Source organism: Octodon degus, unplaced genomic scaffold (genome assembly GCF_000260255.1).
Source record: "Octodon degus isolate 3935 unplaced genomic scaffold, OctDeg1.0 scaffold00010, whole genome shotgun sequence".
NCBI classification, from domain to species: Eukaryota; Metazoa; Chordata; class Mammalia; order Rodentia; family Octodontidae; genus Octodon; species Octodon degus.
In genome coordinates, this window is record NW_004524586.1 from 24,868,523 (window position 1) to 24,883,010 (window position 14,488).

The window sequence follows — 14,488 nt, forward strand, 5'->3', positions numbered from 1 at the left end:
AGGTGAAGGGCTGGGCAAATAGCTCAGTGGATTAAAGTACCTGCGCTGGGGCTTGGGGTTCAATTCCTTGGGCCTGTCCCCCCACAAGGGCATGCTGAGACTGCAATTGAAACTGGGTGTGGTGGTGCATGCCTGTAATCCCAGCTGTTGGGAGGCTGTAAACAGGAGAATCACTAGGAGTCTAATCTAGTAGTGAGACCCTGAACACCCTGTAGACCCTTCCCCAAAATACCAAAGGAAAAAAAAAGAGGTGATGTAAGACAAAGATAAACACAGCTGTCAGTCATAGATCTGGTGCACAAAGGGCAGAGGCTGGTTCTTCGTTGTCAAAGAAACAAGATTCAGAGAACAAAGGTGAAGGCACATGACCCTTTTTCTTCTACCTGCTTCAGGTTTCTTTAGGCTATTTACACTTGCACACTGGCAGAGCCACCTGGCCAAGCAAAAATGGAAATGATGATTCTTAGCCCAAATTACTTAACAATGGATTAGAAGCTGAGGGAGGAAAAGGTAACTGACTACACTATGCCACTTTGAAATGAGAACTTAAGAAAATGCCACTCTAGGGCTGACCTGATAGCTCAGCGGACTAAAGTGCCTGCTTAGGCAGTGCAGCAGCTGCAGTTCGATCCCCAGTGTGCCATGCCAACCCCACTCCCCAGGATGCACTGAGACAACGATTGAGACTGGGTGGCATGTTCCTATAATCCTAGCACTTGGGAGGCTCTAAACAGGAGAATCACTACAAGTCCAATCTGTGCAGTGAGACCCTTAACACTTGAAGACCCAGTCCTAAATGCAGAAAAAAAGATGACACTCTATTCAACTTATTTCTAATGAACTTCGTGCTTTCCAGGTTTTAATACAGGAATGTTTGTATGCTATAAATGTTCTACAAAATATACAATATCTTGAAAAAGATTTTCACCTTTATTTACATAAGAATAAACATTTAAAAGTATTTAGAATCAAATAGACTCCAAATTACCTGCTGTTCCATGACCACTCGTGCAATGGCAGCTTGCACTACATTTGTACGATCCAGGCAATCCATGCAATTAACTCTAAATATTCCTTCTTGTTTACATATCACCCCAGCTTGATCAACCCTTTTCAAAACAGTATGGCATTATTTTAGAATTCGAAATATTTGAATAGGTTTTTCAAACAACAATTCTTTATAACAATAACAGAAGCATCAGCCAATAATTTGCTTAGAATACCATTATGTGACAGGCATTGCTGATTTATAGATATTACTGCTAATTTACACATAACTTGGTAACAGAGATACTATCCTAATTAAAAAAATAAAACTGAAGTACAAAACGAGTATTCTGCCCCACATCATACAATTATAAAGCATAGCTGACAGCCCCATGCTATCCTTTTCTATACATTCCTAAACCAGAAGGTACTTAAATACCACTTTGTTTCTTCCTTTCTTACTCAAAGCAGAAATGAATCTATACTATCTGAAACAGAATAATCTACTTTACCACCCTGTGAGGAGTCATGCAGCATGGCTTATTCCTCTAATTTCTCTGGCCGCCCATGTGTTCTTAAAACCTGATCGAATGTTCTCTCTTGTCCTTATAGCAATTTTCTTTTCTTGCTTTATCTACCTCCTGCAGTCTGAGAATCATTTTTCTTCTCTGCTAATTTTGAAATTCCTGAAAACTGAGTAACTCTAAACTTTCTTTCTCATGTTAGGGATAATGAGAGAAAACATAGACCACAGAGCATGAGAAAGAATAAACCTAAATATTCAAAAAAGTTACAGAGCATTTCACTTCTTTGTGCCCAACCATCTGACACCTGTTCCCTGTTCAAAGCTAACACTGATTAATGATCAACACACTCTCTTGAAAGAAGAACAGAAATTAGGAAGCAAAGCAACAACAAATGCTTCCTAAGTATGCTGCTATTACGCTAATAGAAAAATACAGAGGATTTCACAGACCAAGAGTCTGTCAAAATTTCTTCTTATAAAATACCTACCAACACCACTTCATGTCAAGAATAATGTCATAGATGGCATCTGTTAGGGTTTGAACATTCTCAAACTTTCTTCCTCGGCTAAAATTCATGCCAAAAGAAAGAAAAATGTGTTTAATATTATAAAAGAATTTCCTATAAACTTACTTAAGATATGAGAGGCCAGGGATATGCCTCAGTGGAGTACTTGTCTAGCATGCACAAAGCCCTGGGATAATCCCTAGCACCACCACAACAAAACAAAGCAAAATATACTGAAAATATGGTGCTCAAGGTAGCTTGAAAACATTAAAAAGAATGTTACGATTAATATTACTATCTACACATAGCAGAAGCTTCCATTCCCACCAAATCTCCAACACCTACATAAATTAACCTATGACAGCCAGGATTAGAGCAAAAGAAACTTGCTCAGAATGCACATAAGCTAAAGGTATCGTCAACATTATTCACTGATTGTTGTTTTTCCAGAGTAAACACTACAATTGAATCCATAGAGACAGAAGCATTATTAGTAGAGAACAAAGAAGAGCCAGCAGGATGACTAAGTAAAGAAGTTCTATTACTTCTGTTAAGACTCAGACTGAAGGAGAAAGAAAGTGCTCTGAAAGTTCTTCAACTGGTGTGACCAAAACAAAAACGGAACTCTTTTTAAGTATCTAAGTCATTTCGGAATAGAAAGAAGAAAAATATTTTGTGAACAATTATCTCATGGGACAGGGGAGATGGCTCAGATGGCTCAGTAGAATAAGCACTTGCTTGGCAAGTGCAAGGGCCTGAGTTCAATCCCCAGTTCCACAAAAAAAAAAAAAAAATTATCTCAAGATTTTAGCCAAAATAAAGCTCCTGTGAAAATTAAAACTAAGTAAACTAAAACAAACAATTCTCTCCTTTTCTGTAAGAGTTTCATTTTTCTTAGCAAACAGACAAGAAACTAAGTTCTCTTAGGCAGGATCTGCCACATAGTGTTATAAAGAGGACTAAAAAAGGCCAGTAAAAGACTTTTGTGAAGTGACTGTATCTTAAGATATGAATATTCTGATGAGTTCACAGCTATTAGAAGGCAGATGCTGGTTGAAACGTCACAAGAGCATCGTGTTGGGGACTGTATCTTGTACCTGGCTCCTTCATTCTGGCCCTCTACTCCCCTTGTTACTTCCCAGTTGCCAAAAGGTGAGTAGCCTTGCTCCAAAAGCCCTTCTGCCATGATATTCTGCCTTTAACCCACAGCAACAGAAAGAAACAGCCAAACTTAACCCAATGAAACACAAAGCCAGAACAAACCTTTCTGCCCTTAAGCTGTTTTTCTCTGCTGTTTTGTCCCATCAACAGAAAGCTTACTAATACACAATGCAACTGACCAAGAATCATTTCAGGAAGTCACCTTACCAGTGTTCATGGAAGTCAAAGGAAACGTAAGTGAGGTGAGAGCTGTTAAAGAGCAGCACTTGTTTCAGGTAAGCATCACCAATAATTTTCTCTCTTCCTGTCTGGTTTACCAAGTTAATAATAACCTGGGAGAGTGAAGAAATTAGTATTAATTAGATGTTGTAATCCTAATGTGCCTTTTAATGATGTATGTAGAATTTTGTTTTAGAAATATTTTATAGCCATGCTTAGAAATTAATATAGTTAAGCATGTTTTTTCTATAACATGAAAACGTCATTTTTAAAGTATTTATGCTTATGAGAATTTTTTTACTTCACTAAATAAAATCTTTATTATTAAAGATTTTATCATCAAAATCACTTTCTGTATCAAGAAGTTAAAAGCAAAACATCTTAATGGCAAACAAAATGGCATGATTTTATACTGAATTTAATGTGTAAACAAATACAAAAGAAAAAGCATTATAGTAATCAGTTTTGTTTAACTATTTTATTTTATTTTGGGGGTACTGGGAATCAATCTCAGGACCTTGTGCTTGCCAGGCAGGTGCTGTGCTGCTGAGCTACATCCCCTGCCCTTTAACACTTTTAAAGATGCTTCAGCAATAAGTACTTTTCTCTATATAAAGGAACTATCACTGCAAAATACTGTTTACTTTTCTATGGAATAACTTCACAGTATCAGATCTTCATCTAGAAAAAGAAGGTTGATGCCAGTACATAATCCATGTGCACTGTTCTCAGCACCACAATCATCTCTGTCTTTGAAGCATAAATGATGCAGTCACCTTCTTCTTCCTGCTCTTTTCTGTCATTGTCTCCCTGTTCTATCATCAACTCCTTTACTTTTTCTTTGCTTTCTTCTTTTTTTTTCATTTTCCTCATTGGATTTTTCATCATCACCCCTTTTTGCCACTTCCTCAATTTTTTTCAAAATATCTGCAGTATTAATGAGTGAGGAGACTTTGAACTTTTCATGTTTTTGGATTTGGAATCTGCTTTTCTGCATTTTCTCTTGTGTGTTATCTCTCTTGTGACATCCTCTGCAATCTGGTATCCACTCTTCTTTGTACACCTGCATGTATTTTTTTTACTGTACCTATCAATATCAGGTTTTTCTTCAGGATTTTCAATAAAATAAGCTTTCTTTTCATTGTTACTCTCAATTCCTGTTTCAAAGCCAGCATGCAATCTTCACTTCTCCTGTTTTCAGTGGCAGTGACTTATGAACAGTGGGAGTGACTTTAACACTACATCAGGTAACTTTTCACCTTTGCAAAACCCAACAACCTCAATATCAAAGATATAGGCAGCACATACTCTTCCTTTATTCCCAGCCATTAACTAGTTATACCAGAAGAGTAGGCAAATACATGTAGCCCAACCTGGCCTAAAACTCTCCAGGATCCTCCTGCCTCAATCTCCTGAGTGCTGGGATTTCTGGCTTGTGCCATCATGCCCAGCTTAAATTCCTTCAAAGTCCTGAAAATCTAGATCATTACTCTTTTCTTTTTCTTTTTTTTTAAAACACAATCCATTCTTCACATATCATCTAGCTCAGAAACTTATACTTACAGGTAGCCCTTGACTGAGTAACTGCATAGCCCCTACCTTCTCACTAAGTCTCCAGGCTTGAGCAAAAGCGCTACAACCCAGGATGTGAGCAGTGGGGCTGCAAGGCCACAGACGGCACCTGGGAGACATGCACACCATCCTCCATGCTCCCAGAGGCCAAGAATTGTTTACATGAATAGCATTCATAGCTTTTCGATACATTGGCAACAACCAATTAAAAAATGTACAATGAAAATAAATGGTCCTTTATAGTAGCAAATATTTTAAATATCTAAAATAATTTAAAGAGAAATACATAAAATCTACATATTAAACATTGCAAAACTGCTGAAATACATAAAAGAAACCTGATTAAATACATACATTCAATACTGTAAAGATGTCCAGTCTCCCCAAATTAATCAATACATTCAACAATCTCAATAAAAATTCTACCAGAAAGGGCTTACAGGTTAGCACAGTTGTTTAAAGCACCTGCTTGGGCAAACTCAGGCACACACAAGAGGCCATGATTCAATTCCCAGCTCCACATCCACAGCCTACCTGCCCTTAAGGCTGCCTCAGTCAGCAAAAAAAAAAAAAAACTTTCTCAAGTTTTAGGGCTGGCCTGAGAGCTCAGTGGACTAACGCGCCTGCTCAAGCAGAGGACAGTGGCTGGGGTTCGATTCCTGGGGTGCTGAGCTGGCCATGGAGACTGGGCATGGTGGTCCTTGCCTGTAATCTCAGCTTTTGGGAGGCTGAAAACAGGAGAATCACTGAGTCTGATCTTCATAGTGAGACCCTGTAGCCCCTATAGACCCTGTCCTAAATACAAAAATAAATAAAGTTCTACCAGGACCTTTGTGGACTTCGACAAAGTAACTTGTCACGAGTAAATATGTGAAAAAAAATTGGAAAATAATGGAACTTAACCCATTGGAGAGCAAAACATTCTATGTAGCAATTAATACTGCACAACCCATGTAGAAATAGGTACCTGACTCAGTACAACAGGATTTATGGCTCAGATAAAGACCTATGTCCACTGAGGATTCTCAGACATGTTAACTATGCCACTGTGGGCAAATATGGACCATTCCATCAATGGTACACTACTGGGATACTTGTCCATCTGTATGAGGAGTTTACAATTGCTCTCTACATCTCATTAATTGCACACAAAACAAATTCTAGATACATCAAAATTCTAAATATTTTTCCTTAAAATTATTTTAAAAATTGAAGAAAACTTAGGGTACTATTCTCATAACTGAAAGCTGGGACATGACTTTCTAAGCCTAACATAAAAACCAGAAGGCATAAAGGAAAAGACTATCAGATGTAATAACATAAAAAAGTTTAACTTGTATACCAGTAATAGTATAATAAAAGGTAAAAAGACAAAATAAAAAAAAATACCCAGGAACATACAATTGCAATGAGCACCAATAATACATAGAGTACTATAAATCCAATAAAAAAGGATAAATGAAAAAAAATACATAAACTGCCAATAAACACAAGCCTAGCTTTGTTAATAAACAAATTTTAAAGTAGAAAGCTAGTTTTCACCTACATACAGGTAAATATGAATATAAATATAGGTAGCAATGGTAAATGTGGGGAGATAGGCACTAGCTCCCATGGTTCCTGGAAATGTGAACTGGTACGCATTTTTTGAGAGCCAGTGTGGTATGTTATCAGCTTTAAATACATATGCACTGTTTGATCCAGTAATTTCATATCTAAAAATTTGATCTATAGAATACACAAGGGGCTGGGGAGATGGTTCAGTGGAATAAGTGCTTCCTGGGCAAGCACAAGGGTCTGAGTTCAATTCCTGGTTCCGCAAAAAAAAAAAAAAAAGAATACACAAGTATCCTAAAATATATAAAAGATGCTCTGGAGACTTCCTTTTTTATAGGTTCTTGTTATGTAGTCCAGGTTAGCCATGGAATCCAGGCTGTCCTCAAACTCATGATCCTCCAGCCTCTGCCTTCCAACTGCTGGGGCTATAGGTGTATACCATCACACGTAGTTTAGAAACGCTTTATAATAGCAGAAATACTGTGAAAGTCCACCACTGAAGTAGTTAATGGTCATGACATTTTAAGAAAAAAAAGGTGCAGCATAGCATTTATGGTACAGCTATGTTTTGATTAAAGTTCTGAATTGTGAATATGCTTGTGACAGAAATTGGTACAGAAACCAAATCACTAATATCTCAAAATAAATCTGAAAAAATGCTAGCATGGTTCTAGAATAACTGAATTCAGTGGTTCCCAATACTATCAAGAACACTAACTCCATCCACATTCTTATTCTGTCATTCTTTACGTCTTTTTTTATCCTACCAGCATACTGGTTGTCTCTGGCTAGTTCATTCAATTTTGAGAAAGATATAGCACTTCCACATTAAATACAGACACAACCACAGGGGAACTGTGGTTCCTATATCTCTTTTTATTAGAGCAGGAAACCTTTCCCCAGCAGCCCCCCAGGGGACTTCTCCACATTATACCTTATTGGCTAAATCACCAGTGTACACATAGGGCTTACATATAAATCAATCACTGGTGAGAGCACTGATGTCACCATGTCTGAGCCAGACTAACCACAGGTCTATACTTGGTGAAGCAATTACCCAGGAGAAGGAAATAGATAAATGAACACTGTTGGGGCATTGTTAGAAATCAGGAAGTACCTGCCCAATAAACACCTATAAAATTATGTGAAAGCCAACAGGCAGCAGGGATGAGTGTGGGAAGAAGTTATTTCCTCTGCTTATACATCTCAGTATTTATTTTTATTACAGTGTGTTACATTTAAAATGTGCAAAAATAAATAAAATAAAATGTGCTACATCAAAAATTCTTTGTAAAGCTATCTATAATTACATATATTAATACATGAATTTATTCACATTGTGTGAAATTTAAAAGTAGATAAAGTCAAATCCTTCCTGACCACAACTCAGTCCCTCAGCCCTCCCTGAGAAATTACCACTTAGGTGTGTGTCACAAAAGTACAGTTTTATATCACTGTGTGTGCCATATATGGATGGCAGAATAGATGGATGAGAACTATATACATGTTAATGACAGGATTTTGTTTTGTGGAATTTTCTTAAATGAAAACATACCATACACTATTATATACTTTTCTTCAAATGTAACTTGCCATGTACTTCATTCTTTCTAAGCATTTATACTAAGTACTTTAGATGTACTGTATTTCATGTACCCGTTGTCCTCCAGATGATCAATTAAGTTGTTTTTATGCTGCAGTGAATATTCTTAAAGTGCATTAATTGAACACACTTCTCTTGAGTAGATTTAATTTTTTTCTATGCAAATTCCAGTTGTTCCACATCCTTGCTAAAATTTGGTAGTTCCCACCTCTTTTGTTTTAGCCATTGTGGTAAATTATGGTTTTAATTTGAATTAGAGCACCTTTCATGTGTTTTTGACTTTCTGGATATCTTTTTGCATGAAGAGTCTCCACAATTGTTTTTCCAGTTTTCTTTGGGAAGGCACATCTCTTGTATGTATGTATGTATGTATGTATGTATGTATGTATGCATTTAGTGGTACCAGCAATCGAACTCAGGACCTTGCACTTAGGAGGTAGACGCTTATGCTACTGAGTTATCTCCCCAGCCCCCCTCTTATATGGATTTATAAGAGCTTCTAAATATACTATAGATATGAAACCTTTGTCATATATATGCACTGAAAAATCTTAAATATCCACTCTATGAATTTCCTTTTCAATAAAGAGGAATTTTTCTTTCAACAGTCCAATTTATCAACTTCTTTCCTTATAAAGTCCTACTTTCCCGTGCCAGCCCTGCTCCTGGGGCGCACTGATATGGCAATTGAGACTGGGCATAGTGGTGTGCTCCCGTAATACCAGGTCTTGGGAGGCTGTAAACAGGCGAATCACTACAAGTCCAATCTAGTAGTGAGACCCTGAACACCCTGTAGACCATTCCCTAAAAAAAATACAAAAAGGTCCTACTTAATTTTAACATTTGTAATAAATGTCACTTGTAATATTTATAAGATAATGAAGTGTTAATAAGTTATAAATTATATTTTAATAAAAATAAATCTAACATTAAATTTTCTAAATTTTTCATTATAATAAGTATTTTTTTTAAAATAGTATTTCTTAGGTATAATAGTATTACTCCTTAGTAAACTAATAAGATATGCAATATATAATCATGCATTGAAAACATAGGCAGACAATATTACTGTTTTTATAAATCCCAAGGTCAAACAAATTCTATATAGTCCTTTAAAAGCTTTATTGCTTAACTTATCATATATACCTCCATAATCTATCTCAAACTAATTCTGTCTATGGTATATATAAAAAAGTAAAATTAGTATGTGAAAAGTGTGTTTACCGGATATATTCAAAATCACTATACCAACTTAATGCTTCTAGTATGGAACAGTTCTTATTTTTGAAATTCAAATATCTGCCTTTATTGCTCATCAAATTTCCTAATTCTTTGTGTTATGAGAGTTTGCCTCCTATTTCCTGCTAAGACTTTGAGATTGCATGAAATATATATTAAATTGGAAAGAACTGAAATCTACCGAATAATGGAACTTTATTTCCTGAAACATGGTATTTTCTCTCCATTTTCTATAATTTTTTCTTCACCCTATATATGGTATCTTTTTACATGTTTACCATACTTAGGTTACTTCTTCTATTTTATTTATTATTGCTGTAAGAGAAATGCACTCATGGCACTACATTCAGACTGGGCATTGCTAATGGATAAAGAGCATTATGATTATATGTTATTAATCTTGCATCAAAATTACTATACTGAAGTTGTATTTTACTTAACAGTCTTCAATTTATTTTATTTTGTATGATTGCATTTCCATATATAAAGGCAAGAATACAAAAGGCAGCCGGAGAAGAAGAAATATATAGAAAGACTCAAAGATACACATTGCTTCTTTTTTTCATTTTTCCTTTTTCTCTCTTACATTCTCTTAACTTTTTGTTCTTTCTTTTTCCAATTTTGCATCCATATATCTGGTAATCTGAACAACCAATTTGAAGACAACAATACAGGGCCTGGTGAGATGGCTCAGTGGTCTAAAGCACCTACTTAGAACAAGCTTAGCAAAGTATAGGGACCCTGGTTCAATCCCCTGCACCACATGCCAGCCAGCCCTGCCCCCTGGTGGGCTGAGCTGGCCACACACACACACACACACACACACAAATAAATAAAAATTTTTTTAAAAAGACGATAACACAAAAAATACTGTCAAATTTATATTGTTTTGTTTAGTGAAATTTGTAATTTTTAATGCTATTTTGTTATCTTTAAAAAATAAAATTTTTTAAATTTTTAAGATACACATAAAATTTCAATCTCCAATAGTGTTTCTTACAAATGACTTTAATTTTTTAGTCTTGACACATGTTAAATTGTAACAACTAGGGCTGGGAGATAGTTCAGTGGCATAAGTGCCTGCCTGGCAAACTCCAGTCCTGAGTTCAATCCCTAGTACAGAAAAAAATAAAAAAAAAAACAACTAATTTTAAAAAACTTCTAGGCATCTAATCTCTTATCTAAAGTAGCTAGCTCAATGATCGTTCTGTAAAATATGAAGAAGTTTCTTAGCTTCTACATTTTTTAACATCATGACAAATGCTCTGCTATGTAAAATCATGAATAGTACAATGTTATTTTTGTAAAAATATTCAGAAATAAATTTTGTTTAAAGAAATAGATATACAATCATTTCCACATATGAAGGAATATTTTATACTACATATCAAAGCGCACCTGTTTTTTGTAAATTTTCAGTTGTTCTTCGAAATGAGCACAGAAATAGGCAACAGTTTCCTTTTCACCTACAAAGAAGTGATACAAAATCTTTTTTCCTTCCCATGTTTAAGACAGAAATCAGTGTCTATTCTATTTTTATTCTTACTTTTAAATAACTTATTGACAACCTAAATATAAGATTGCCTAATCATCACTTTAAAATAAAATGCTAAGGCAAATATCTTTAATTTTTTTCCAGTGAGACTAAACTGAAACATATCTGAAAGCATCAACTGTGAAATTTGACATTTAGTAATAATATATCCAGCCAACTTCTCAGGAAGTTTCATATGACTTATAACATGAGAATACAAATCCCTGCAAAACAATGATACTTAAAAATGAAGTTTTACTAAATTCTCAAAGAATATGAATTAAGCCTTTAGGGAAAAAATATAACATTTTGTTCTCTGTAATCTAATTAGATTTAAATGATTTAGCTATCCTAGGGCTAAAATTTATTAGCACTGGAAGAAAAGAATTTCATTCTTTCAAAATAAACTTCTGAAGGAGAGACATCTGAATAAAGACACCTCACTAATTTTTGATAAATTCTAACTTCTTCATAGACTTTCTACTTTTACAAATATTGGGTATATCAGTTCTTTCTAAATACTAAACACTGAATAAAGTATTCTTCAAAGAACACCAATTAAAGATCTATGAAATATGCTGTTTCATTAAATTATTGGAGGAACTTGTTTTATAGTAAAGACATTCCATATACTAGGCAAATGCTCCACCACTGAGCTACATCCCCAGCCCATGAAACCTTCAAATGTTCCATAAATAACTTTCTCTACTCCTATAATTATTATACAACTTTCTGTTACAGTTCCCAATAAGATTTATTGGGGGTTTTGTTATTGTTTTGCAGAGCTGGGGATCAAACTCAGGGCAAGTCCTCTACTACTGAGCTCCATTTCCAGCCCTAAGTGTTACTGTTCTGAATGAAGAATCTGGAAAGCAAACCCAAACCTATCAATCATCTAATTTTAAAAAATATAACCTCTCTGAAAGTATCAATTTACAAGTCAGACAACTGACATGCTTACTTTTGTCCAGCCGAGGTCTTGGATTATATCGATACCCAACCTGGCTCCAAAAGACAGGCACAGAACCTCGTGTTTGAATAAAGGACAATGTATGATTATGAACATGAATTAACTGCTCAGTTTCCACATAATTTGCAACATTTCCATTTTTATCTACTCCTCTTCTTTTATAGCGCATTCCTAAAAGAAAATTAAAGCAGTAACATCTTTAAAGTTTATCTGACTAGACTATGCTTCCTGATCAAATATATGTCCTCCAAGAATGCCTTGGGAACCATACATGCATCTGACAGGAAGAACAGTATTAATTTACCCAAAAACATAACTGTATGCATCATATTTTTTAAAAAGCTAAATCTAAAATAGTTCTTCTGGAGTGAAAGAGAAGGGTTTTCCCAAAGGTATTAATACTCACGAAGAATTTATCACTGTGATACATACTATCAGCTGGAACACTCTTATTTAGAAGCACATCCCAAATGACTTTCTTCTCTCCTGTATCTATATATCTCCTTTTCAAGCTCATTTTGCTAACTTCTCTATTCACATCTTCAAAAAGTAGTCCCTAACTATATCACAGTATTTACAGTCACCAAGCACTTTGAAGCCAACTGTGCTCCAAGACTGTCATAAGCATCTTAACACATATGCACCTTTTCCATTTTTATTGAGACAGGGTCTCACAATGTATTTGAGGCTGGCCTTGAACCCATTATGTAGCCTAGCTTAGTGTCCAACTCACAGTGATCCTCCTGTCTTTACCTCCTGCGTGCTGGGACACTGGGATGCACCCCCACAGCCAGCTTCCATTCTCATCTGAATTTTATTTACATGCTGTTGTAGCCCCCTACTCACCTGCTCTGTGCCTACTCCGGCGTGAGATAAGAGCTACTAGAAATCGTGGGTGAATGTCATCTACACAGGTGGACTCCTGAGGGGGGGTTTCTGGGCTGCTTTTCTCATCATCAGATGATTCATTATAATTAACCACAAGCTCTTCAATCTGCACAAAACCCTGGATAAGGGGAATAATCCAAAAATCCACATCTGGTGTCTGAAAACAAAATAAGCATTATATTGTTTATATTCTATATAGCATGGCTACCTCCTTAAACCCAAACAACAGTCAGCACATATGCATCAGAGCATTAGAGGCAGAAACCTTCCACTCTTCAACCAAAATTTCTCCTTATTGAATAGTAAGAGATGAAGGGAAGGAAAAATAGCTTTGCCTTTTCTTTATGATGATCTTTCAAAAAGCTGACTGAGAAGGATCATCGCATAGGAGCCATACTGACTGGGTACCAATCCAAGTTTCACCACTCACTAACTCACAGAAGGAAATCACCCTCGCCATGCCACAATGTCCTCTGTGAAACAAGATTAACATCCCATAAGGTTGCTGTGAAATGACTAATACATGTAAAATGTTCAGCCTGACAAAAGTAAGTATTTATAAGAGGGAAAAACTTATAAATTTCCCTCCTTCCCTCCCTCCCTCCCTCCCTCCTTCTTCCTCTTCTTCCTCCTCCTCCTCCTTCTTCCCCTCTCCCTCTCCCTCTATCCCCCCCTTTCCCTCTCTCTCCCCCCTTCGTATTTTGAGTTATCAGTTTTAACTGGTAATGTAAAAATGCTTGGCCCAAAACTCTGCCAAACATGTTGAAACTTCATACTATCTGCATATAGGACAAATATTCATTATAGATATTAATTTTGCTTTTGTTTTGGTGGTCACAGTTTGAGGAATAAACTATGTTTTGTTCTCCATAGAAGCATGTCAGGTATCTGGTGGAAGACACTAGTAAATAAAAGTCATTTACACATGAACTACCACTAAGAGGGAGAAACTAAAAGAAGTAAAACTTCTGAAAATCTAAGAAAAGAGTAATATAAGATCCTATTATTTCAGCTATTTGCCTATTTTGTTTACTGTCCAAAATTCTAAGCAGTACATAGCAGGCCTTCTTTTAAATATTTGCAAATGAATAATTCATTTTGATCAAATGAATAAACTGCCTTTGGATAGTAATAAGTATACAAAATGTGACAGTCAAGGAAGTTATCAGATAAGAAAAAGAACCTCATGCAAGCATCTCATGATCGTCTGTGTCTTCTGAGTCAAATACTGGCAGTAAGAGAATGACCTTAGAGATCTCTTTACTCCGGATCCCAGATGACAAACAGAGGAATGGGAAGGTAAAGGAGTGGTATCGTTACAGCAAAACTGGATTTCAAGATTCACAATGAGTACAGAAAAAACAATTCTTTTTTTTTTTTTTTTTTTGCAGAACCAGGGATTGAACTCAGGCCCTTGCACTTGCCAGGAAAGCACTTATTCCACTGAGCCATCTCCCTGGCCCCAAAACAATTCTTTATAGGAACTCAATGGGCAAAGCACTTAAAGTGCTTTCTGTCATGATAGAAAGATAGTTTATGGTTGTACCGCCTAGGCACCAACCTATCTTAAAATAGCAAGCACTTTGATTTTTCTTCTAACTAAATCACTCCCTTCCATAAGAGAAATTATGGTGAGACTTTAAATTTTATTTTCATACAATTAAAAAACATTTGAGTCCTAGCCCAGGTCCGGTGAGTGTGCGGAGAGCTTCCTGCTACCCTGCGC

The 14,488-nt window shown here is 35.9% G+C and overlaps 1 protein-coding gene across 4 annotated transcripts in view; it reads right to left on the reverse strand.

Moving 5' to 3' along the window:
* Positions 1-14,488, reverse strand: part of Inpp5f (inositol polyphosphate-5-phosphatase F) — a 147,884-nt gene that overhangs the window by 32,500 nt on the left and 100,896 nt on the right. For 3 of the 4 annotated variants that reach the window (XM_023708984.1, XM_004625623.3, XM_023708986.1), the window contains exons 7-12: positions 12,721-12,919; positions 11,866-12,045; positions 10,769-10,836; positions 3,388-3,512; positions 2,002-2,079; positions 989-1,109 (exon numbers count right to left, since the gene is read on the reverse strand). In XM_023708984.1, the coding sequence (XP_023564752.1) occupies positions 989-1,109; positions 2,002-2,079; positions 3,388-3,512; positions 10,769-10,836; positions 11,866-12,045; positions 12,721-12,919 (771 nt within the window). The remainder of the gene's footprint in view (positions 1-988; positions 1,110-2,001; positions 2,080-3,387; positions 3,513-10,768; positions 10,837-11,865; positions 12,046-12,720; positions 12,920-14,488) is intronic. The other variant, XM_023708983.1, reaches the window with a different exon arrangement.